Genomic DNA, 23,170 nt, shown 5'->3' on the forward strand with positions numbered 1-23,170 from the left:
AGAGAGAGAGAGAGAGAGAGAGAGAGAGAGAGAGAATTGTGCATGGTCTACTTGCATGGACTCATTTGCCTAAAAGCCTAGCCAACTATACCAGACATGATGAGCTCTGAAGGTGATGCAACGACAGCCTTGCAAAATGTCTGCAATTGTGTAAGGTGAAACAAAAATTGCTGGATGACAGGCCTCAGGGCAGCTTCAATACCCAGGACAGGTTTATCCAGAAATTTGCCAAACCACTTCCAAGCCTGGAACCAGTGATATAACAGTGGCAAGCAGATCACGAACCCTACGATGCCACCTAAAGGGAAGCACTGGAATGAAGATAAGGTGGTTCCTCATCCTCTTGTTCTCCTCTTCTTCCCATGTATCCTCTACCTTCCCTGAAGCAGCACCAGCTTGTATAAGAAAAATACATAACTCACAGGTGACAAAATGCTAAGAAAACATTATTGGGGTAGCTTTGGTCCCTGATTATATGGCAACTGATTTGAGGTGGTGGGGAAACACTAAACCCTTTGCACACCTGCAAACTCATCAGGTTTATGTGAGCTGTAAGACATGACCAAATAGTGATAGAAGGATGGAAGCCAACTTGCAGTTAGCCTTGAAATAAAGGTGTAGATCCCATCCCCTAAACTTCACTCTGGGTGCAGCAACACCAAACAGTCCTACTGAATTAAAAGGGTGCAGAAGGATTTACCACTTATTAAGATGAACCATTATAGCTGTTTCATGTTTCTGTTCTATCCTGCCATAAATGAAAGCTCAATAACTGTAATTTAGTGATCATTTCATTCATAGGTAAACTGCCCTGATTTAACTTCTACTTATTGTGGGATGGAATGGACATACAAAATAGTTACCTTCGATTAGCTACCGTGGTTTAAATCCCTCCCTCTCCCCACTTTTACCTTGGTCTAAATGTTTCATCTGTTCATCCCTTAGTTAGCTACACAAACTGATTATCATATAAGCACAGATAAAGGAGTAGCCTCTAAGTCAATGGTTCTCAGCCTTTTGAGGCTCAGGGCACCCCTGGATAGATTTGAGGCACCCTTGGATGGGCTTGAGGTACCCCTCAGAAAATGCCAGCTCCCAGTTTTCTTTTTTTTTTTTTTGACTACAGAAAAATAATAGAGTTGATTTTCTGTAGCAAAAAACTCAGAAAGGCCACTAGTAGGGATCCCTATTTGAAATCTCTTGGTTCTTGTGAGTTGTGTTTGCAATCCTAACATTGTGAAGCACCCTGCTGCACCCTTGAAAGGTCTTCAGGCATCTCAGGGTGTGATGGCACTATAGTTGAGAATCACTGCTCTAAGTGAACCATGGAAATGGATTACTGCCCACTACTTGTCTTGGCAATAATGCCATTCCAGTCCCAAGTGCTTCTGAAGACCCCATGGTATTTAATTCTCTTCACTACATCTCCATTGAAAAAACTTCATGCATGATGCAAAGTAATCAAGTACTTGTAAAGTAATCAACAAAATATCAGTGATTGCTTATCTGAGCCAGCAACAAGTCATTTGCAGTGAGTTACTTATATGAATATATTTTTACATTGCCCTAAGATAAAAATGCAAGTGGTGCAATTCTTCCCTAGAATGTATATAACAGCTGAGTTGGTCAGATTCAATTTTGTCTCAGTCCACTATTTAGCTGCTTCATTACACCCATACTCAATAAAAATGTCATTAGCTGTTAGTATTAATTGCAGTGACAACTGCTAGTGAGGGCAATGTTGATCAGCTGTAGGCCTCCTATTGCACAGACTCAAGCCACCATGCTGTTCTCAGTTCCAACAAATGTTTCTGATTTCCCAAGCACTAGATACTTTGCAAACTCTATTTTTCTTCTCCCCCATGAACAAATGCTGGCATGGCTAAGGTTCATCATATTTGTTATCTGATACCTGCCGGAACAAAGTGCTGACTGGCTTGGCAGCTGAAATGTTGGTAATAAAAGGTCCACAGGAGCAGGAGTTCTCATCAACTAAGGAACTATTTCATACCACAACTCTAGGCAAGTCTATTTAATACTCTTTGCATATATTTGATTGCATGTTTCTATGACCACCCAGTTAAAAATACAGCCAGACCTTTGAGCCAGTCCACTTGTAAAATATCATTCTGGCATTGATTAAAAATATTCTGAGCCACAGTTCAGGATATACGCATTACATGCTCTTTAAAATGCTTCATCCCTTCACAGATATATCAGTCTATGAAGAAACTGAAATCTCTCTGGACTTACAGATTTGGGGCAATAGTTTAAAACAAACATTATAAACAGGCTAATCAGACCTATAAAATGGTGTTTTTATGGGGCCAAAGTTTTTCTCAGATGTGAATTCAACCCCAGAGATGTCAACAGAGATGGACCACAGGGAGAATTTGTATCCTGTGTTAGGACAAAAGGATTAGAAGCATGTATTATATTTTCTCTCCGTCTCCACCAAAGTCACCATATAATATATTGATTATTATTCTTTCTGAGGCTGCTTCTGATACAAAGGCATTTAGTGGCATCAAATGCCAAAATAAAATTCAACATCTCACATAGCATGCAGAATGCTTGGCTTCCAAGAAACCCTGTAAAGGGAGGGCATAGTTTCCTGTGAAAATATCTCAGTGATATGCCATGTCATCCCATTGCCATTTCCTTAATTTAGAACACAGTGCCCCAACTGTTGTGTTCAAAGCTAACAATAACACTGGCTAATGGTTGCAATACATTCAGGCAGCTGTGAACTTAGAGGGATAACAATGAGGTAAGATGAACTAGGGTTCACAGCAAAGCACTTGATGACTCTAGCAGTCATTTAATATATTTAAGATGTGAATTATTTGGTGGATAATCTCAAGTGGATCCCTAATGTCCTTTGATCCTTCTTACTTCCCTCTCCAGTCCGTATTAATGTAGTTACCCGAGGCTTGTTGCTGGTAGGTGTCACGTTCTCACTGTGAGCACTGCTGCTGGCATCTCTTATCGCTTCTGCATAGAGATTCTTCTTATAGAAGTTCTGACTTCTGCAAGAGAAGAAAAGCTCAGACAAATTAACTGCTGTTGGAAAAAACAGATGTAGCTTTGCTTTTATGCTTTATTCCATTGGTGAAGAGTAATGTTTTGCAAATGTTTGCCAATGAAGGGATATATTTTGTTTTCTGACAAACGGATCAATTTATACATTATTGCTAATTTCAAATTCATGGTTAAATAAAAATGGAGTTTATAACAGTAGAATGTACTGACAACAGGGAGTACAGAGGTAAATGTTTTGTACCAATGCAGCATGGATAGTGTGCTGTTTCTGGGTCTCATCAACAACCTGGAAGATGGGATGAAGTGCACTCTCAGCCAGTTTGCAGATGGCACCTAGCTCAGGGGTCTAGATACTCTGGGGGGTAGGGCTAGGATTCAGAGTGACCTCAACAAATTTGAGGACTGGGCCAAATGAAATCTCATGAGGTTCAATAAGGAAAATTGTAAAGTCCTGCACTTAGGATGAAACAATCTCATGCACCGGAACAGCCTGGGGACTGAGTGGCTAAGCGGCAGGTCTGCAAGAAAGGACCTGGGGGTTAAGGTGGATAATAAGCTGAATATGAGGCAACAGTGTGTCCTTGTTGGGAAGAAGGCTAATGGCATACTGGGCTGTATTAGTAGGAACACTGCCAGCAGATCGAGGTAGGTAATTATTTCCCTCTATTTGGTGAAGCCACATCTGAAAAACTATGTCCACTTTTGGGCATCTGCTACAGAAAGGATGTAGACAAATTGGAGAGAGTCCAGCAGAGGGCAGTGAAAATGGTTCGGGGGCTGGGGCACATGACTTGTAAAGAGAGGCTGAGGGAACTGGGCTTATTTAACCTGGAGAAGAGACAGCTGAGGCGGGGATTTGATAGCAGCCTTCAACGACCTGAAGGGGGCTTTCAAAGAGAATGGAGCTAGACTGTTCTTAGTGGTGGCAGATGACAGAACAAGGAGAAATTGTCTCAAGTTGCAGAAGGGAAGTTTAAGTTATATATTAGAAAAGCCTCTCTTACTGGGAGGGTAGTAAAACACTGGAACTGGTTACCCAGAGAGGTTGTAGAACCTTGGAGGTTTTTAAGATCTAGCTAGACAAAGCCCTGGCTTGGATGATCTAGTTAGAGATGGTCCTGCTCTGAGCAGGAGGTTGGACTGCATCACCTCCTATGGTCCCTTCCAACCCTAATTTTCTATGATTCTATGCTTACAAAAGGAATAAAAACTCTGATAAGGAAATGGAAAGGAACCATTAAGATAGAAAAATTTGGTTGCTTACAATTTTGGCATTTTTCCCTTCATTAAGATATTCAGAGCTACCCATATGCAAATTGTATAACTGTGTCTTGTCACAGAAATTGTGCTTGCATCTCAGAAAAGCAAATCCAGATGTTATCCTGCACACTCATTTGAGTGTTTGCAGTTCTGGAAATCCATCTCTGCAATTACTGATGTATGGTAATTCATACAAAACTATGACTAACCTCTGAAAATCCTATAAGGAAAATATGAATAATACAAAGTCCTCAAAATTCTAAGAACTAAAATTGGTGCAAGACTACCATGGATAATTATATGAGAACTGTTTAGTTCAAAAAAAGAGCCAACAATACCATTAAGAGGAGAAACTAGGATACAAGTAAACAGATCTAAGCAGTCAGTTTCAAAGTTCAGACATGCAGTTGTTTTAGCAGTTGGAAGCTAATTCTACAGTACAAGGCTGCAGATTAACATGGAGACAAGTCAGAAAACCATCCATAAGGGAGGGCTTGGGACTGTAGGCAATATATATATATGTGATAGACCACACCTACATCATCAACCATGTAAACTAATTTAATCATCATTTCTTTAAAATGTAATTCAGGATGTTTTCCAATTAGCTCTAGTAGAAACCGAGGCTGATTCTAACTGCCTTTGGTTAACTCTCCTGATGATGAAATTTAACAGCTGATCTAGGTTTAGGTTAGATATCAGGAAGCGCTACTTCACGGTCAGGGCGGCTAGGGTCTGGAACCAGCTTCCAAGAGAAGTGGTGCAGGCTCCTACCCTGGGGGTCTTTAAGAGGAGGTTAGACGAACATCTTGCTGGGGTCGTTTGACCCCAGTACTATTTCCTGCCATGGCAGGGGGTCGGACTAGATGATCTACCCAGGTCCCTGCCGACCCTAGAAACTATGAAACTATAAATCAAGGAAAATGAAAATTTCCCTCTTCATTTTCATCCTGAGCTTATATATGAATTAGAAAAATGAACAATTCCAATAACTGTCAAATTTTGCCACATTTATATAAGTTAAATATGAAGCAAGAACTGCCTCCTGATGGAGATGAGAAAAACCCATCTCCACCATTGATAAGTACCTTCTGATCATAACTGCTGATCAGCCTAGAGATAAAAAGGGAAGTTAAGTAGATGTGTCTTGCACCTAATGCTAAATGCCATCAAACCAGGTCTCTGTCATATCACCAAAGGAAGTTAATTAAAAAACTAAGGCCACTCCCCACTAGTGTTTGCTGAAGGCACCCAGGAGCTCAATCCTGGAAAGCTGTTGCATGCCCCAAGAGAGGATAGACATGCAAAAGTGTGAACTACTAAATTCTCTAGTCATGTCAACACTTTATATCCACAGAATAATGCCACATAACGTCTACATAATAATAGAGATCTCCATGTGTAACTTTGAGAAGAAGCAGGAAGAGCCAGGTGAGTGAGAATGGGCTATGAGCCACAGACTTCTCAGTCCTAATTCCAGCTCTGCCAATGACTTGCTCTAAGACCTCAGCCAAGTTCCCTTTCTTGTGTATGCTTTAGTTTTTCCCCCTTTGGAAAAGAAGGATATTGTTTTCCAGCTTCACTAGGGGGACAGGAGGCTTATCCACCTCCTATCATCTTAGAAATGTAAAGAGCTATGGAGTATCATTGATAATAATTCTATTCTACCTGACTAGATCCACTGAACATATTGATGCCCTATATCAGTTGTTGTAGTTTCTAGATCATACATTTTTGGAATGAGCCAATATGGATATTCTAATTTAGGTTCTTGCAAGAATCCTATTAAACAAGAGATAAGTTTGCATCTGGGGAGGAGGGTCAGGGTGTCACCAACTTAGTCAATATGTCTCAAAATATACTAGGCAATGAGCAAAAGTGAAATTGTAATTCCAATCCAAATATTGGTTTCCAGCCTCCAGTTAAATAGGGATTTCAGATCAGCAGTTTCATTTTGATCTAGTTAGGCTAGTAATAGTTGTAGTACAAATTCAGTCAAGCATGTAATTGAAAACTTGCTCTTGAGGTAAACAGTTATATTGATCAAAACCATTTGCTAAAGAAGAAAAGTAAATCAGGGCAAAATGACAAAAGGGATTTTAAGGAGATGAAGCTTTGCGAAAAAGAAAAAAAAAAGAAGAGGAAGAAAATTATAGTGTGTGAATGGGCATTCTTATACCTTAAAGCCAGCTGTATATTTGGCTTTAGTTTCAATACATGATACATAAAGAATCTAAGAAACCTGAGAGTTGTATATTTATTCCATATACATCATACAGCTGATATGGCTTTTGAATCCCAAGTCAGGAGAACAGACCAACCTGCAATTAGGTTTAAATCCAGAGCTCTAAAATCAGTCAATAGAACACGAGAAATGTGCCAGCACTTCCAGCTCTGTGGCCTAATATGCTATGAACTGTTAAATAAGAATAAAGAATATTATAGTAACTTCCATGGCTATTTGAGCCTAATGGATACTGATCTTTAAAAAATGAGTAGGAAGGTACATTTCCTTTCTTCTAGTATATGCAGCAGGAAGTTGTCTTGATTTAGCTGCTGGATATTTTTCTTCAAATACTAACATAGGGCACAGTTAAACCTTAGCCTCAGAGAAGAGTTGGCAGAGGAGGTCCCTGAATTTAAGGGATTTACATGAGGATTCCTTTACCCAGAGGCCTAATACCATGAGGTGATGAGCAGAGGCATAACCAGGCAATTCTGCACCCTGGGCAGTAGTGGTGCATGAGATAGCAGCCAGTCAACACCTCTAGCAACTGCTATTTTTGCACCACCGACTTAGTTATGCAATTGGTGCTGAAGACAGTCAGCTCCTAATAATATCAGGGGAACTTGAGTGTGATCAGTATGCCACAACATTGGGTCCTCCTATCATACACAGGAAGAGCATATTTATACATAACAGATAAATCATAAGGAATCTTTCCACCAAGAGAAAGCTCACTCCTGTCCATTTCTTAGTGTCAGGGAAAATCCATGGAAGAATTTTGCCACAGGCGCACTCTATGCTTGTGTTACTGGTATTGCTGCTTTTAATATCTGTAACGTTGCTGCAGCTATCACTGAACAGCCTTGGTGGCAAAAGAAGAATGCAACTTTTTTCCATTTCCTCCAGCATAACTCCTCAGACACAACAAAAAGCTAAAGGATTGCTGTCAGAGAAGAGGTAAAGCCCTCCCAGTTGCTTTACAGAACTGGAGTACTTAAGAAGAACACTAGAAAATATATGCATTAAAGACATGATTCCTGAACTCTCTTATCAATACAAATTATGGATCCTCTTCAAACCTAACAAGTTCTAGTCTTCATCTCCCTAGACACGTGCAGCTCTCATTAACACCAGTGTGAGTACCCCAAACAACAGAGATGCCTAATATTTGTGAATAATTCATAGACTAAATTATTTAAAAGAAAAAATAGCTAGGGTGATACACCAGTTTATGCTTGGTGATGACCTGGCCAATATACTTTACCGTTAGTAATATGCAAAAGCTGGTAGCAGTTTCTTGGTACATAAGTTTGGGATGGGAAGTTTTACCTGTAACAGTAGGCACAAAGAGATCCCAGGAAGAGCAGCAGAAGCAGCACAACTATGCAAACTGTAACTGTGATGTTCCGCATCTTCATTTGCTCCACGTGTTGCTTCTCCCACCACTCCAAGTCACTGAACTGACAGCGTTCTCCCACATAACCTGCCACACAGCTGTCAAAGGCAAATGAGATTACTGACTAATAACAGAAAAGGAAAATGTCATTGTTTTAGTCACCTTTGGTATTGATTCATCAGTCCTGAGGGAAATGTCCTGTAGAATTTAACAGGCACAACACAAAAAAGGTTCTACAGAAACTGCTGTAAACCCCCCTATAGAAATGAATAATGAATGGGATCTCTTTACAATAGAATGTCCCCCGTGGTTTTCCAATTAGCATCTACAAAACAGGGAGTTCAACTTAAAGTTTTGCAAACTAGACAAGGCAATAAGAACATGTTGAATAATTTAATTAAAGAACATTGACACCAGATTCATTTTGAAACTTAACTGTTGGTTAAAGACAGTGGAGGAAAAAGAAAAGAGGCATTGCAGAAGCTCTGATAGAAATAACTTTGCATCCTTCCTTAGTTTTAAGCAACAATTTTTGGTTGCTTTTTAAGACACTGCTTTGTGAAAACAGACACAAAAATACATTACTAGCATCTGAGAACAAAAATTATAGAAATAGACAAATAAAAGGGAATCTCACCAGTCTGGTTTCATTGTCCAAACTCTGTGATATGCAAAAAAAAAAAGGAAGAAAGCAATACAAACAGTGAAAGGTAAATTGGATTCTTAGAATTATCTCAATGCTAATGATGTAGCATTGAACCCTACTCTGGAAACTTAAATGACTAGCGTTACTAGAATCATACAAGTGAAATGAAGAGGATTTGGCTGGTAGCACCTGATCTGAAATTGTCCTAAAAACATGTACTAAATTCACGCACTTTGTTTCTGTCAAAAAATATGACAAGCATATGCTCAAATCTAGAAAAATACCAAAACATTTTCAAGGTAGAATCACAATATATTCTGTATAAGCCAAACAGATCACTTTGAACAATGAGCACTTTTATCAAATTAAAATGTTTGGTATGTTACTGCTAAATAACACATTTCTCCACAACTGTTTTTATATTATTTCATACTACCATTGTCCTATGTGAATGAATACTGCCATCTAGTGTGCAAAAAATAATCTTTAAAAATAAACTGCTAGATTATATATGGAGAGAGGTAACATTACTCTGAAGTCAGGCAAAAGGCAAGGCAGAGGGATGCCTTATAAACTAATAGTTCAGCACAGTGGAACTTGAATTCATTAAATGCATCCCATTCTGTTTTTCAGTTTCGAAGAACATGTATATTGCAGGCATTTCACTGTATGGCGAACTCTGGATAAAATACAAAGTGACCCAATGAAAAGTGAAATTTCTTCAATAAATCTAACAGAAATCCCTAGAAGGAGAAAATATAGCTCTGAAGGATTTTTCACTTCTGTAACAAAATGAAAGCAAATATCAGTTATGAACATAAATATCTGATATTGTTGCATCTTCCTTTATAGATCCATGCAGCATGAACTGTCTGTTCAAAAAGGGCCACAATACAAAACATTCACTTCACAAGATAAAATTTCAGGGAAAAAACAACTTTCCCTTTTCTTATTTTAACCTTGTAGTACCCAAAAGTGGTTCAGAGGGGTACAGCCTGCCCCTCTCTGCTAACACAGAGAATGTCTGTCAGATGAGCAAAAGGATGGTTTCAGATTAAAAGGGTCATCCAGGAATAGCCTGGTCCAGAGCCCAAATCCATGAAGTTCCCTGCATGACCACACAGAGGGGTGTCTGGATAGCAGCAAAGGGAGTTGTCAAAGGAGGAATAATAAGAGAACAAAAGATCCTTCTGTGCATCGACCTTCTGACACTTCACTCCGAGGGTTGTGCTAGGGCTGTAGAAGATACTTCTGACATTATGAGAGGTTCTTCCGCTACTGCGTAGCTACTTACCCATCTCCCTGCCCCACACGGACACACACACATCTCCTCACAGATCCTCTGAAACTCTTGAGGAAGACACAGGTACTATATTTGTCCCACAATTTGTCCCACAATTGTCTATGCTTAGTTTTAAGTAACCTATAACAAGGCTTCAAGAATGCAATTCTAATTTCTCTTCTATGGTCCAATACATAGTACATACTAATCTACGTGGTTTTGGAGAAATGTTTAAATCTGGTCATATGACTGCCTAGTTACATCACTTAGGTTTCCTTTGGAATCTTATCTTGTAACTAAGCTGGGTACTTTCAAGCAGATTTCCCCTACAAGAGACAAGACTTGTTTGGTCTCTAATGACTGATTCCCCACTCCTTGGTCTCAGTCAGACAGGGTCTGGACATAGGTATTCACTTGTATCACACAGTATCATGGAGGACCAGCAGTCGTGAACATAAGAAGCAAGCAAAACAGCTAAGGGAGAGATGGGCCACAGCAGGCGTATGGGTGGCAATTGCAGCTAAATAATTATTACTGATAAATACATAAAAACATATGTGCAGAAGGAGAAATGAGGAATAACTATTTATGTAGCCATTACTCCACAAAGCCCTGATCATCACTGTGTTTGGCCACTTACCTTACATAGATTCTGAAACAAATATATACAAAAGAATCAAGTACTCAAGCAAGAAATTAAATGCTACTTTTAACTCAAATGTTCGTAACTATAATGACCACCAGTGAACTAAATAAAGTTCAGGCTCAGGCAACAGTTGCAATGATCAGTAATGCACAGAAAATATAGTAAAATATTTTATTGCTTGTTAAGAGGGGGAAACAGAATTGGGGTTAGAAGAGACTTCAAACGTCATGTTGTCCAACTCCCAAGTGCACGTGGCAATATCTGCTCTTCTTTCGTACAGATGAAACAAAGGTCTGTACTTACTTGCATGCATAGTCTTGTAGATCTGAAACATAAATACAAATTCCCCCATGGAGACAGTAGGAGTCGTGTGACGATGGGCAGCCTATGAATTCATCCTGCGCAGTGGGAGTGGCAATACCCCTGGTACTAGAAGTAGAAGGCACTGCTGATTCTGAAATACAGGATTTAAATGCATGCATGTCTTGGGGATTGGTTAGACTGACAAAATGGCTTGCTACAAGACCTCAGGAAACAAGTAAGACACTCATCTCAATTAAGAGATTGTGATTTGAACGTAATACACGATAAAGATAGAACTGTAGTTTACGGTGCTATTTTGTTACCTTAACATAGCCTTGTCAAACACCAGTGAGCAAGATTTAAGAGGTAAGGGCCATTGGATGAGATACCATGCTTTATACATGCTATTTGGTCTGCTTTGATCCCTCTCAAATAACAGAGTATATTGATGCGTACACGGCTACGGGCAGAAGTTACACATAAACCAGTATAAGTGACTGGAAACCAGTTCAAATCTGTAACACAACAGAAGTTCAGAGCACATAAACTACTTTCAAAATGGCTGTAACTAATTTAAGATAAACCTGAATGGAAGTAGGCTCAAACATATCTGATTTAGGTTAAATCAGTTTATTGAAATTCTGACCCAGATCCCCTCTACATTCAAATTAACACACAGTCCTCCAGAATCCCAGGATGCTTTGTACCTTCCCTGCAACTCTCCCCCTTGCAGGGTGGGCAGGCTAGCCTTAGCCAGAGCTGTCTGCTCCAGCCAAGGAGGGAAGTGTACTCTAGCGCCCTTCAGCTTCTGGCCTGGACCACTGCAGGCATGTGGCTGTATTTCTGAAAACAAAAGTGAATGTTCACTTGCTTATTGGTTCAAGCTATGCAGCTTAGACTAACCTGTGAAGATTGAATTGATTTAGCCTCAGACTTTTTGACTGTCTGTACTTAGCCCATGTGTATAAATAACAGATTCACTTGGGTGGATGGTTGTACTTCCACATACATGTGGAAGACATACTAGCTGCATCTGTGTCAATACACCTTGGATCTCTGGTTACCTAAAGATTCAGAGGTTCCTTGAACTTCCAGAAAATTAAGTCAGGCAACTGGGGAATTAAATCTCCATACAGTCATATTCCACCAGAAACAGTCTCAGAGGGACCTACAGTTACTATAATGAACTTCCATCATGAATGATATCTTGAAGTTAGACAAACTCCACAGGGGTGGCTGTGTGTTTCACACCTAAGGGCCTCATCTACCAATTTTCACAGGAAAGCTGCATTTCTTTCTCAAGTGAATCTGTACTGGAGTCAAAAGTATCACTGGAGCTTGTATACCTGAGCTTTTTTTAAGATACATCAATAATAGTATAGTTGTGGCAAGGCAGAGCTCTATGTGGTTCAACCACTTAAGTATCCACTTGCAGGTTTACTTTAGCAGTCCACATTAAGTTATCTGTTACACTTGTAACAGTATAGGCTGACCAGTTTAAAGCCAGCTCAGATAAATCTACATAAGCTGTGATCATACCTACACTGCTAGGACTACAATTCTTGGTTCATTTACTATGTGAAGACTATTTTTCTATGGAAAGTGCTGTAGTAGTGATATAATAAATTTAGGCATTGCCCAGGCAGCTGCGTAGTTTGTCAAGCACTTGTGAACATAGCGCATCTTATAAAAAACAGATCTGTACCCATGCTGCCAGAGAACTGGTTTTAATTTATTTTTGTGTCTTTTCTCCTCACCTACATTAATTTCATAACATATACACATGGAGATCGCACTTGTATTTTAATGTAGGTGTAAGGATATGATTGGGTAGCATTATATAGCTCTACTTCAGCACAGTTTCTTGATAGCAGCTACAACTTACTATAGGGTTTTTGCACTGTGATCTGTAGTAGCAGTGATGATTTTTTTTTTAAATTGAAAGTAGTCATGGCATAAAACATACATGGAAAGAAACAACTTATTTCTACATTTGGGCTCCATGTGTGATTAAAAAGGTGACAATTCGCAGTAAATAAGCATGTCAAATAGCAGGTTAGAACATACCAACATATTAGAGCAAATTGACAATTTGAAGTCTTTAAAACACCATTCCTAAATCAGATGTTATTTCAAGTCAAAGTTTCTCAGTTACAGCTCAAAGATTAAACCCCTGAAGGAGGGGATGAGATCCTGCACTGTATCCTACATTGAAACTTTCATTGAGGTCACTGTAGGCATAGACTTTTGATAGTTTTACAAAAATTTTTCTGGCATACCAGCAAAATGGCTGTAGAGTGCCAACACAAAAACAATGAATCATTTAGTTCCATATTTTTCAAAACAGCTCAGCTCTCATTTACCCAGCTATATAAGGGTCACATATTAGGAAGCGTTCAGCTTTTATCGGCTCCCTTTGTGAAATGTATGGCCAGATTTTCTGAACAATTTAGCAGCCAAGACACAGAGCTCTTCTGAAAATCTGGCCATTTATATTGGTAAATTAATGGGAACAGAGCTCACACGAAAATCTGGCCAAGAAACTCTGTTTGTTCTGGGGGGCAGAGATGGTAGCTGAAATTATATGCCAGACTTTTGCTGGCCTTCTGCAGAAGGTCAGAAACCATGGATAGCCTGAAAAGTGACTTAGCACAGTGAATCTGAGCTGACCTCAGAAAAGGGGCATAGTGTTATCCCTAAAAAGACTACAGACAACATTAGTTACACATTATTACAATTAAAGAATGGAAATAAGATCTGATTATCAGTGCCAATGGCTTCAAACAAAAGGAATCAAATCCCAGGCTTTGTGAAACCTGGTCTCTTCAGCCCATCTCTACAGAGGAATGTGCAGTTTGCAAAACAGCAGCATCCAGAACCAATCCAATTAGATTCACTTGCTGCCTGGTGTATTATTGTTCAGCAATTTTTGAATTTCCCAGTGCAACTAATCTGTCTCATCACTTGATCTTCCTTCATCAAGAACCACATTATTTGGCTCATTTACTAGCTTTACTCACCAGTACAGTCAGCCCCAGTTCCAAACAAACCATTGGTGCAAATGCAGGTGTAGTTTCCTTCAGTGTTTATGCAGATAGTATTTTCCCCACATGTGTGGATCCCCAGCTTGCATTCATCAATATCTGTTACCCAAACAGGTTTCAGTTAGAAGAATGAATGCCTCAAAACATCAGTCTAATAGTGGCCTCAGCTTTACAGCTTCCTACCACCAGGAAAAATGCTTCAGTTTTCCTCCATAAACTACCTTCAGCAGTGAGTGGAATGAAATAGCTGGAAGTGTGAGGTGGCTAGGTAATCCCACCTTTGCCTGCACCTTGAAGGAAGTGAGTGCTGAAGGAGGGATTCTCTTCCACAACGGGAAGAAAGAAGCAGCATCTCCCATAAAGGTAATAGACCAAGACAAGAAGAGAAGCAGGAGATGACTTTAAAGTGCAGTCTATACAAGAATGTTTTCTCTTAATATTTCCCATCACTGCTATGCCTATTCCAGCTTCACCAGTGATAGTTATTAACAATTGGAGTACTAGGGTAGAGAAGCTATTGGTGTTGTAATCCTGTGTTGTCCAGACCTTGTCTAATCCAGTTAGACAGCATGCTTTTACATGTGCTCTGGGAGGAAGATCGGGGGGAAGCTGTAATTAAAGTTCCTGGAGCATCTCGTGTATCAGCATCGCTGCGCTTCAAAATGGCAGTGGAGGTGCTTTATCTAAAGCTCATCAAACGAGCTTTCATTAAAGCGCCCCCACCACCATTTTGAACCATGGGGACCCTGATACATGAGACGTGGAGGCTGGCTGGAGTTCAGTAATTACCATGCTCCTGCAGGCTCAATTAACTGAGTAATTACAGTGCATCGTCACCGCCTCGGCACTCTTGTACAGGCACCCAAAGTGTTTAACAACCTGGCAGATAGTGCACCAAGAAATGCTTAAATCCATACAGAATGTTACACAGTCTAAGGACCTGTTCAGTTCACATGCACTTTGACTTAACACCTGAATGCTGAGGTGAATCTATCACTACTTTATGCTGTCAGCTGTCAGCAAAATGCATATGTCAAGTTTAATATAGGGCCATGAACTTAATCTCACAGTCCTAACTCATGTTAAATTCTTAGTGAAATCTTCTCAGGTTTTGCCTGAGTTAAGTCTACTAGATCAAAGTTAAAATATCACAGAGAACTCAAAGTAATTCCTTAAAAACCAAATTATAGGAAAATATCCTCAGTAATGTGAATGCAGCAAAACATTTCTGGTGACTTCTGCAGTGTCCCTTGCCATATTGGCAAATTTCCAGTTGTTGTTAAATGCCAAAAGTCATTTCGGTTTTGTTGACATCAGGATTCTAGCACTTGGACCATTTCAATAAAAAGTAGTGGTATACTGTAGTCTTAAAAACTTTGGGGAGAAAATTAATCCTTTCTCAAATAATTGTATTAGGTTCAGTAAGCAAATCTCAATGAAGAGTTAGAGCCCATTTGAAAAAGTGCAGAAGCATGTGATTACCATAAGTAATTACCACATGGGTCTTCACTCCATCAGCAGCACTCTCTTTGCTTCTAACCTGTGCAGACAAAATACCTGCAGAACACTTACCCCAGCGTGGTACAGCCAGAGGTACAGTAGCATCCCAGACAGCTGCACGGCACCCAGGGAAGCACCAGCTCCTGCTATGCCCATTGCAGAAGTCCAATCAGTGACTGCTGTGGCAACAGCTGCTTTTGGGTCCCCCATAAAGGTGGCACCAGAGGTACTGACCTGTCATCCCCCCTCAGCTATTCTACTCATTACCCTCTATCATCTGTCAGTCAGGAGACAGCCCTTTATTTCTTAGTCATCTTATTTTGCATTAAAAATCTGACCTAATCCCAGGTCTGTTAATGGACAATTTCCCCATTGACTTCCATGTGCTTTGACTTGGGTCACAAAGGAAAGAGACAAAAAAAGGACATAAGAGAAAAAAGAAACTCACATGGAGCTTTCAGGAAGCTTTTTTCTACTCTTAGATTGATGTTCTTGATTCTTATTTTAATGCTAAAAATGCACTAGAAAAAAATTGAAGTATAGGAAATGAACAGAAGATATGATATCAGAATCAAAGTTCTGGCCAGCAGGATCAGTGGATCTTATTATTAACATGGCTTGAAATGGACTCAGGTTGTAAATATCAACACCCTGAACCTCTTGTCTATTAAGCTAACATAGCATTATGCTTATTATAACACATTCAGTAACTACTTTAGTTTATATGCATGGAAACAATTTCCAGTAAATCGCCATTCATTCATCCATTTCTTCCTTAAGTATATGTGCCAAAGAAAATGTAAACAATGGGAGGGAGTAGCCATTGACAACTATAGGCTTTGTATATTGATTAGGCACTGATGTTCCTACACTTCAAACAGTAAAGGAAGAAACAAAAAGGAAAAAATGATAGATGTCAACTGCCTTGGAGAACTTACTAAACTACTATTAGTACACAGGTCCTTACTCCATTTTTCACAAAGAACTGAAATAAATTATCATCATGGACAAGTGACACCTCTCTTGTGTCTTGATCCATGGCTGGTCAGACTCATTAGACACGTTTCTATTACTCACATATTCTGTCCCTACCTAATACAGTATCACCCCCACATGTTCCCATACCTGAGCAATGAAGTCCATCTCCACTGTAGCCCTCTAGACACTTGCAGACGTAGCCACCTTCAGTATTGATGCACTCAGAGGAGTTTCTATTACAGCGGTCCATATTAATAGCACACTCATTGACATCTATGAGGAAAAACACAGGATTAGGAGCCAAGGGGCACATTAGCCATGGAACAATTACTGTTATGTCAAGGGATGAAATGATAGAAAAGAGAAGCTTGTATGTAAACCACCTGCAGACTACACTATTACTTGTACCTTGTACTTCTAAAGCATGGGGAAATAAGGAAGTGGTATCCCTACTTCTGAGTCTGAAATCAGATTAGATAGTTAAAGGATCCCATTCACTCAGATGCCTGACCTTTAGCTACTTTGAGTATTCCAGACTTTTTAAAATTTTAATTTCTATCAAAAATGGTATGTATAGGGGAAATCTTCACTCCAAAGAGTTCCCCAATCCATAGCTCTGACCTCCACTGACAAACTCTTGAAAGCATAATACTTGTAGATGTTAGAATGTAAATCTTTCAAAGCAGAAGCACTTATCCCTTCATGTTATAACATTTCACCTAATCATTGATCATGTGAATTAAAAAAAACCCCTACAAAACTACACGTTTTGAGACACATTCCAATAAGTCAGTCTTCCTTCTATGACAATTAAAGTAGATGTACTCTGCAGAGCATGTGGGAGGCCATTTTGTACCACAAAAGTGTTCTACCAGCACCCTCATCTCCTTTTCTGTCAGCTTGCACAGCCCTGCTGATCTCAGTGGGGACACAAAGCATATTTTGAGAACGCACCGCTTTTTTTAGGGGTTGTTGGCTCTAGCCATGTTGATCTAAGGACATAGGCAGACAAGGTTCTTTGGGTAAATGTGATCTCTTTTATTAGACCAAGTAAATAGTTGGTCTATTTTTTCCAACTATTTAGTTGGTCTAATAAAAGATATCACATTTACCCAAAGAACCTTGTCTGCCACTTGTTTTAGTGGTATACTTCCCTGAATGCATTTGTTTCTGTCTGAAAAAAGCCATAAGTGGAACAAGGCAGGATAAAGTATTTATTTTGGAAACTACAATTCAGCTACAAGGGGTGCTGTCCTATAAAGATGCATAATATGCACATGTATTTTACATACAGTCTCTCTGCCAATCTACAATGCCTGGGTTTCCAAGAAATGTAAGGATAGGCTTTGATTATGAGGGTGTAATTTAGGCTAAAGGATTAAGAGGTAAACGTGCAATGGTTCAACACATGTGGTGAGATGCAGTTTCTCTTCCCAAGTGTTGTTCTTTAAATAATGATCTAGGCAACCACTGTGTTTTCCAGTCAAATGCTTGTCTGTGCTTTATTTTTGTCCCTTTCTTCCCCTAGACATTTGTGATATGCCAAAGTGCTTCCTGGTGCTGTTTTTGCAAGTCCAAGAATGGGTTAACTGTACTATACTTGGTCTTATTGCAGGAGTACCCAACAACATTTTCTAATAGCAGAGACAGACAGACACAGGTGCTCTTATAAAAATACAATATAAACATTATATTAGGCCTAAAAGAATCCCCAGTTCACAGGTCTAAATTATGCATAAGTATAGTTTCTATGTGCCTTGAGCTTTTATAATTAGATGGAGTTTATTAATACACACATTTGTGTTTTTATTATTCCCAGTGCATCACTCATTAATATTAATAGGATTAGCACTCAGGACTCAAGGGAATATAATCTATGCAACCATTAGGTATTTCATCTCACTTGTTCTCTGTTGATCATCCTTTGCAGCTAAAATGATGCGTTTAAACACAGATGGTCTCATCAGCCTTTCTGTGATGCTTTTGCAACAGATATGTGGCAAAAAGCAAGCAACTCTTTCAGTTCTATAATTTTCCAGAAAATTGTATTTAATTTTTGTTCTTACCAAGACATGATTTCCCCTCCCAGGTAAATCCCTCCAAACACTGGCACAAAGCACCATCTTCCAGTGAGACACACTGGGCACTGGTATTACACTCTAACACAGCACAGTCATTTAGATCTGTCATAGAAAGAAAATTAAAACCTGTCATATTAACTGCATCGCCAGTTCTACTAATTCAAAGAGGTGATGGATTTTAACAAAACTGCATACAGTGCCAAAGTTTTAATATGTAACCATCACTAGACATAACAACAACCAGCTAACATAATTTTCTTGGTCTGTCTACATGAGGCATATATGGTGTTTAACAACTGGTTTTCCCAAATAAGCAAAATTATAGACTGTAACAAGTATTCACTACTTTCTGTCACAGGGTCATTTAGGACTCTCTATAGTAAATCATCATTGGCAGTCTCTCACAGTCAAAGATGATCGTCTTCCATGATTGCCTTATCTGTGGGTCAAAGATGTCTGACAAGGCCAATCCAGGATCGACACGTTGTAGTGCAGCTTGGGCACATATTTCCGTGTGGGTGGGTGGATCCAGATTCTTGATTTGGTCTACAACACGTTGTTTCTGCCACTCCCACTTTTCCATCTCCTATTGTCAGCATTAGGTTTCAAAGTACTGAGATCCTTGCACCAAACTCTTCCTCCATTTGGGGCAATCCTGGGTGATAGTCTCCCATGAGTTGATGTCGATGTTGCATTTTTTCCAAGCTGCCCTTGAGGATGTGCTTGAAGCACTTTCTCTGCCTTCCTTTGAGCACATGCCTTGACTGAGCTGGGAGAATAAAACTTGTTTTGGGAGTCTGGAAGCAGATATCTAGATGATGTGACTGGCCCAGAGAAGCTGATGTTGGATGATCATTGCCTCAATGCTCATTAGAGAAGTGTGAAATGGGCCATATTCTATTTAGATTTGGCCCAAATCAGGGACAGTGATTTGATTTGTTGATTCGGACCACTGCCCTGATTCAATTTGGCCAAATCTGAATCTGAAGATTCGATGCTGATTCAGAGAATCAGCAATTCAGCCATAGACACAGCTTTAAATGTTTTTTCTACATACCTCAAGGTACTAGGCGTGGCTCATGAATGCTGCAGTGCTGGGATGGATGGAGCATCACACAGGAGCATGGGAGGGGCCCCACATGCTTGGTGGTGAACCCAGAAGTGGACCAGAAGTACTTCCAGTCCACTTCTAGGTCCATCAGTGAGCATTCTGGGAGGCCCCCCCACACCTCCCAGCTCAGTGATTGGCTGTGGGGGGACGCCAGGAGCCTTTCTGAGCCAGGAGGCACCAGTTGCTAAGCTAGGAGGGGTGCAGGAGGCCCCTGCGTGCTCTCCCGTGGACCCAGAAGTGGACCAGAAGTGCTTCTCGTCCACTTCCAGGTCTGCTGCCAAGCACTCTGGGGAGCCCCCCACACTGAGTGCCCCTGTGGGACACTCTGTCCACCCCAGCATCACAGCATTCATGAGCCACCTGGTACCTTGAGGTATGTAGAAAAAACATTTAAACCTGTGTCTATATCTAAATCTCCAAATCTTTCTGAATCTCTCCAAATCAATTTGGAGTGTTCCAATTCAATCTGGACAGATTAAAGCATCTCCTGATTCAACTCAGATTCAGAGATTCAGCCACCGAATCGGGCCAAATCTCCACCAAATCGAATCAGGGATCAAAGCTTCCCTAATGCTCTAATGCTCATGATGTTTGCTTGAGACAAGACACTAATGTTGGTGCATTTATCTTCCCACCGGATTTGAAGGATCTTCCGCAGGCAGCATTGATGATACTTCTCCAGCAACTTGAGGCTTCTCCTATATGTTGTTCATGTCTCAGCTCCATACAGTAAGGTGAAGATCATGGCTGCTTGATAAACAACGAGCTTGGTTTCCTGATATTGCGATCTTTGAACACCCATTTACTCAGGTGTCTGAAGGCTACACTTGCACATTTGAGGCAATGTTACAGTTCTTCACTGAAGTCAACCTTCTACAAGAAATGACTTCAGAGTTATGGAAAATACTCAATATGGTCCTGAGTCTCGCTGTAAATCTGAATGACCAGAGCTGGGGACTGGTCATGAAGAGGTTGTTGATGGAGGACCTAAGTTTTCTGACTGTTAAGCTTCAGTCACAATTTATTGTATACCTTGGTAAAGACAATGATGATTGACTGAAGACCTGCTTCCAAGTTAGCACATACTACAGCATCATAAGCATACTGGAGTTTGATGATTAAGGACAGAGTGGTCTTGGTTTGGGCTAGGAGTCAGCTGAGGTTACAGTAAATGCTTTTACTTTGATTAAATGGATTGCCAAGCTGCAGCTACTTGACCCAATTGTATGGTCTGGCATGGACAGTGGACACTCTTCATAAGTTTGCTCCAGGCTACAAATGTAATAATCTTCATCTTAGGCCAAGTGAACAGTACAAAGTGTTGCTGACATAACTATGTCAGTAAGGAGTGTGAAAAAGTTACACACCTAGCTGTTGCGTGCATCTAGTCTGACAAATTCCATCTGTGTTGAATCAATTTACAGTTAATGTCATTCAGGGAAGTAATTTAGCCCTACCACCCAAATAATTATTTTTCCAAAAATAAAATCTATTACTGCTAGAGGACATGCTCGAGCAGCAAGGTCTTTTAAGGGAAAAGTACTCATTGTATTGAACCCAAGACTATTTTTGGATATGGATTTTTACCACAAGGTAAAAAGGGAGGGATTTACCATGCGGTAGCTGTCCTGTGATAACTGCTGGTGTGCATGCTCTTACTCTGCAGTAAGTACAGTAGAACCTACAGACTTCTCAAAGTTAGATTCCTTAACCCACTGCAAACATGAGAGGTTAAAAAGTGAATGAATGCATATAGAGCTTCAGTAAACAGCTGTACAGAACCAGTGAGGTGCTCCAGCTGTTTGCTCCTGCTTTCATTTCAAAAAGCACCGCTTCTCTGACCAGCTGCATGGGACCCTCTGATGACCTCTCTTTGAAGTGGAGTAAAGAAACAGTGCCCTCTGAAGTAAAAGCTGCAGCAAACTAATGAGTGGTTCATCTTAATTTGCCACCCACTTGCACAGCAGGTTGCCAGACCACCTGGATGTAAGTGATGTAGGATTTATTGTAGAGGCTAATCCACAAAGGGGCAAGGATTTATTACATATCATCTGTTCTGTGGTAACTACCCATGTGTATGCTGTTACCCTGCACTAAGCAGAAGCTAACCTATGGAAACTTAGCATTCAATGAAAGAGAGGTAAATTATTGTGGGTTAGCTTCCACTTGCCATGAACTAAGAGCTTGCTTGTAGGCAGCTACCAAGGAGCCACAAACATACAGTAAAGAGGGTGGCTTTTTTACTTCATGGCAAAGTTTTTGTCTTTTGTCTACACTGTCCAAAGTACCATTAACTGCATCGGAGAAATTATTTTTAAAATATAAATATTTGTAACAATTAATCTGAGGGGGGAAATGGCTAGTGAAGAGAAACTCCTAAGGAATAATGACTGTCGGTGCTCACATACTTCCCAAGTTCATATAATTCATTCCTGCATTATAATATAGGTTTCTTTCTTTCTTCTTCTTTTCTTTGCTGGTTTAATATTCAGTGTAAATGCTACAGATTAATGTACTTCCCTTTTTCCTCTCAGCTCCACCACTCTTCTCTGATCCAAGTGAAAAAGCTGATTTCTATCCTGCTCAGAATTGCACCTTCAGCTGAGTGAGATAACCCATGTGAACCAGGGAACTATGCACCTTACCAGATACCATGATTTCAGCCATCAGCAAATGTTGGGTTTGCTGCTTCTCCTCACTGGTAGTATCCCCACTATCCAGTGGGCTCTGGTACAAGGGTTCCAGTATTGCTGTTTGATTCTTTGGTTCCACCTCTTTTTGTACAAAGACTCCTTAAGAAAATATTGTAGAAAAGGTTGAAGTAGATCAAATCAGAGTTCCAATTTTTATTCATGCATATATAATTTCACAAGAATCAGATTACCTGTGGTTTTCTATTTTCAAAAATCAGTTTGATGGCATTCTGGCATTCTCAGTGCCGCCCAGCATGCCATCACTGACTGATTTTCTCAAATATGAAGGGAAAGGAATTCAACTCATTGCCTGACTTTTCTTTGCTCTTATGAGCATCAATATCAATATGTTAAGGAAAAGTGGTCAGTTACATATGTTAGTCCCCGCAAGGTTTAGTGTACTGAAAATTCCCCTTAACAGTATTACTTCCTTCATGCGACAGTAGCTTGTTCAAGTGAGCATGACTACAAGTTTTTTGTCTAATCCATCCTAAGGCAGGTGGTGAAGAATTGTGCTCTTCTTTATATAAATACTAGTGCTTGATCATATGCTTTGTTGCTCTTCTCAATTTTTGCAGTATAAATAAATGTGGATGAACAGGAATCATTACTCCCTACAGGGCATTCATGTGTAAGGACTTTCTGCTTAATTTTAGCGGATGAATTTTTAGAGCTGATTCTTTAAGTTTATTAAGGGAAAGTTCTATTTTCCAAGCCAGATGTTGTGAATTCTAGTTCTTCATTTGAAATGTGCTGTTACATGCAGGTCCTGCCTGCATTTGAGAATAGGACCACGTTTATATAATAGTGTCCCGACAGTTACAGTTAAGAGAATTCAGTGGAAACAAAGTAGTATTTTTTTCCAGCTCAGCTAATTTGTCAGCCATGTTGGCTTCTCCAGACACTGCTATTCTACATCACCTTTACATATAAGTGCATTCGGAAATAATCAGTTTTCTCA

General features: G+C 39.9%; 1 protein-coding gene across 2 annotated transcripts in view; it reads right to left on the reverse strand.

The window, feature by feature from the left end:
- EGF (epidermal growth factor) overlaps positions 1 to 23,170 on the reverse strand; it is a 99,149-nt gene that overhangs the window by 4,989 nt on the left and 70,990 nt on the right. The window contains exons 17-23 of one of the 2 annotated variants that reach the window (XM_019534104.1): positions 22,162 to 22,308; positions 18,391 to 18,507; positions 16,472 to 16,597; positions 13,823 to 13,945; positions 10,803 to 10,953; positions 7,859 to 8,023; positions 2,927 to 3,029 (exon numbers count right to left, since the gene is read on the reverse strand). In XM_019534104.1, the coding sequence (XP_019389649.1) occupies positions 2,927 to 3,029; positions 7,859 to 8,023; positions 10,803 to 10,953; positions 13,823 to 13,945; positions 16,472 to 16,597; positions 18,391 to 18,507; positions 22,162 to 22,308 (932 nt within the window). The remainder of the gene's footprint in view (positions 1 to 2,926; positions 3,030 to 7,858; positions 8,024 to 10,802; positions 10,954 to 13,822; positions 13,946 to 16,471; positions 16,598 to 18,390; positions 18,508 to 22,161; positions 22,309 to 23,170) is intronic. The other variant, XM_019534105.1, reaches the window with a different exon arrangement.

This window comes from Crocodylus porosus, unplaced genomic scaffold (genome assembly GCF_001723895.1).
Source record: "Crocodylus porosus isolate Cpor-Errol unplaced genomic scaffold, CroPor_comp1, whole genome shotgun sequence".
NCBI classification, from domain to species: Eukaryota; Metazoa; Chordata; order Crocodylia; family Crocodylidae; genus Crocodylus; species Crocodylus porosus.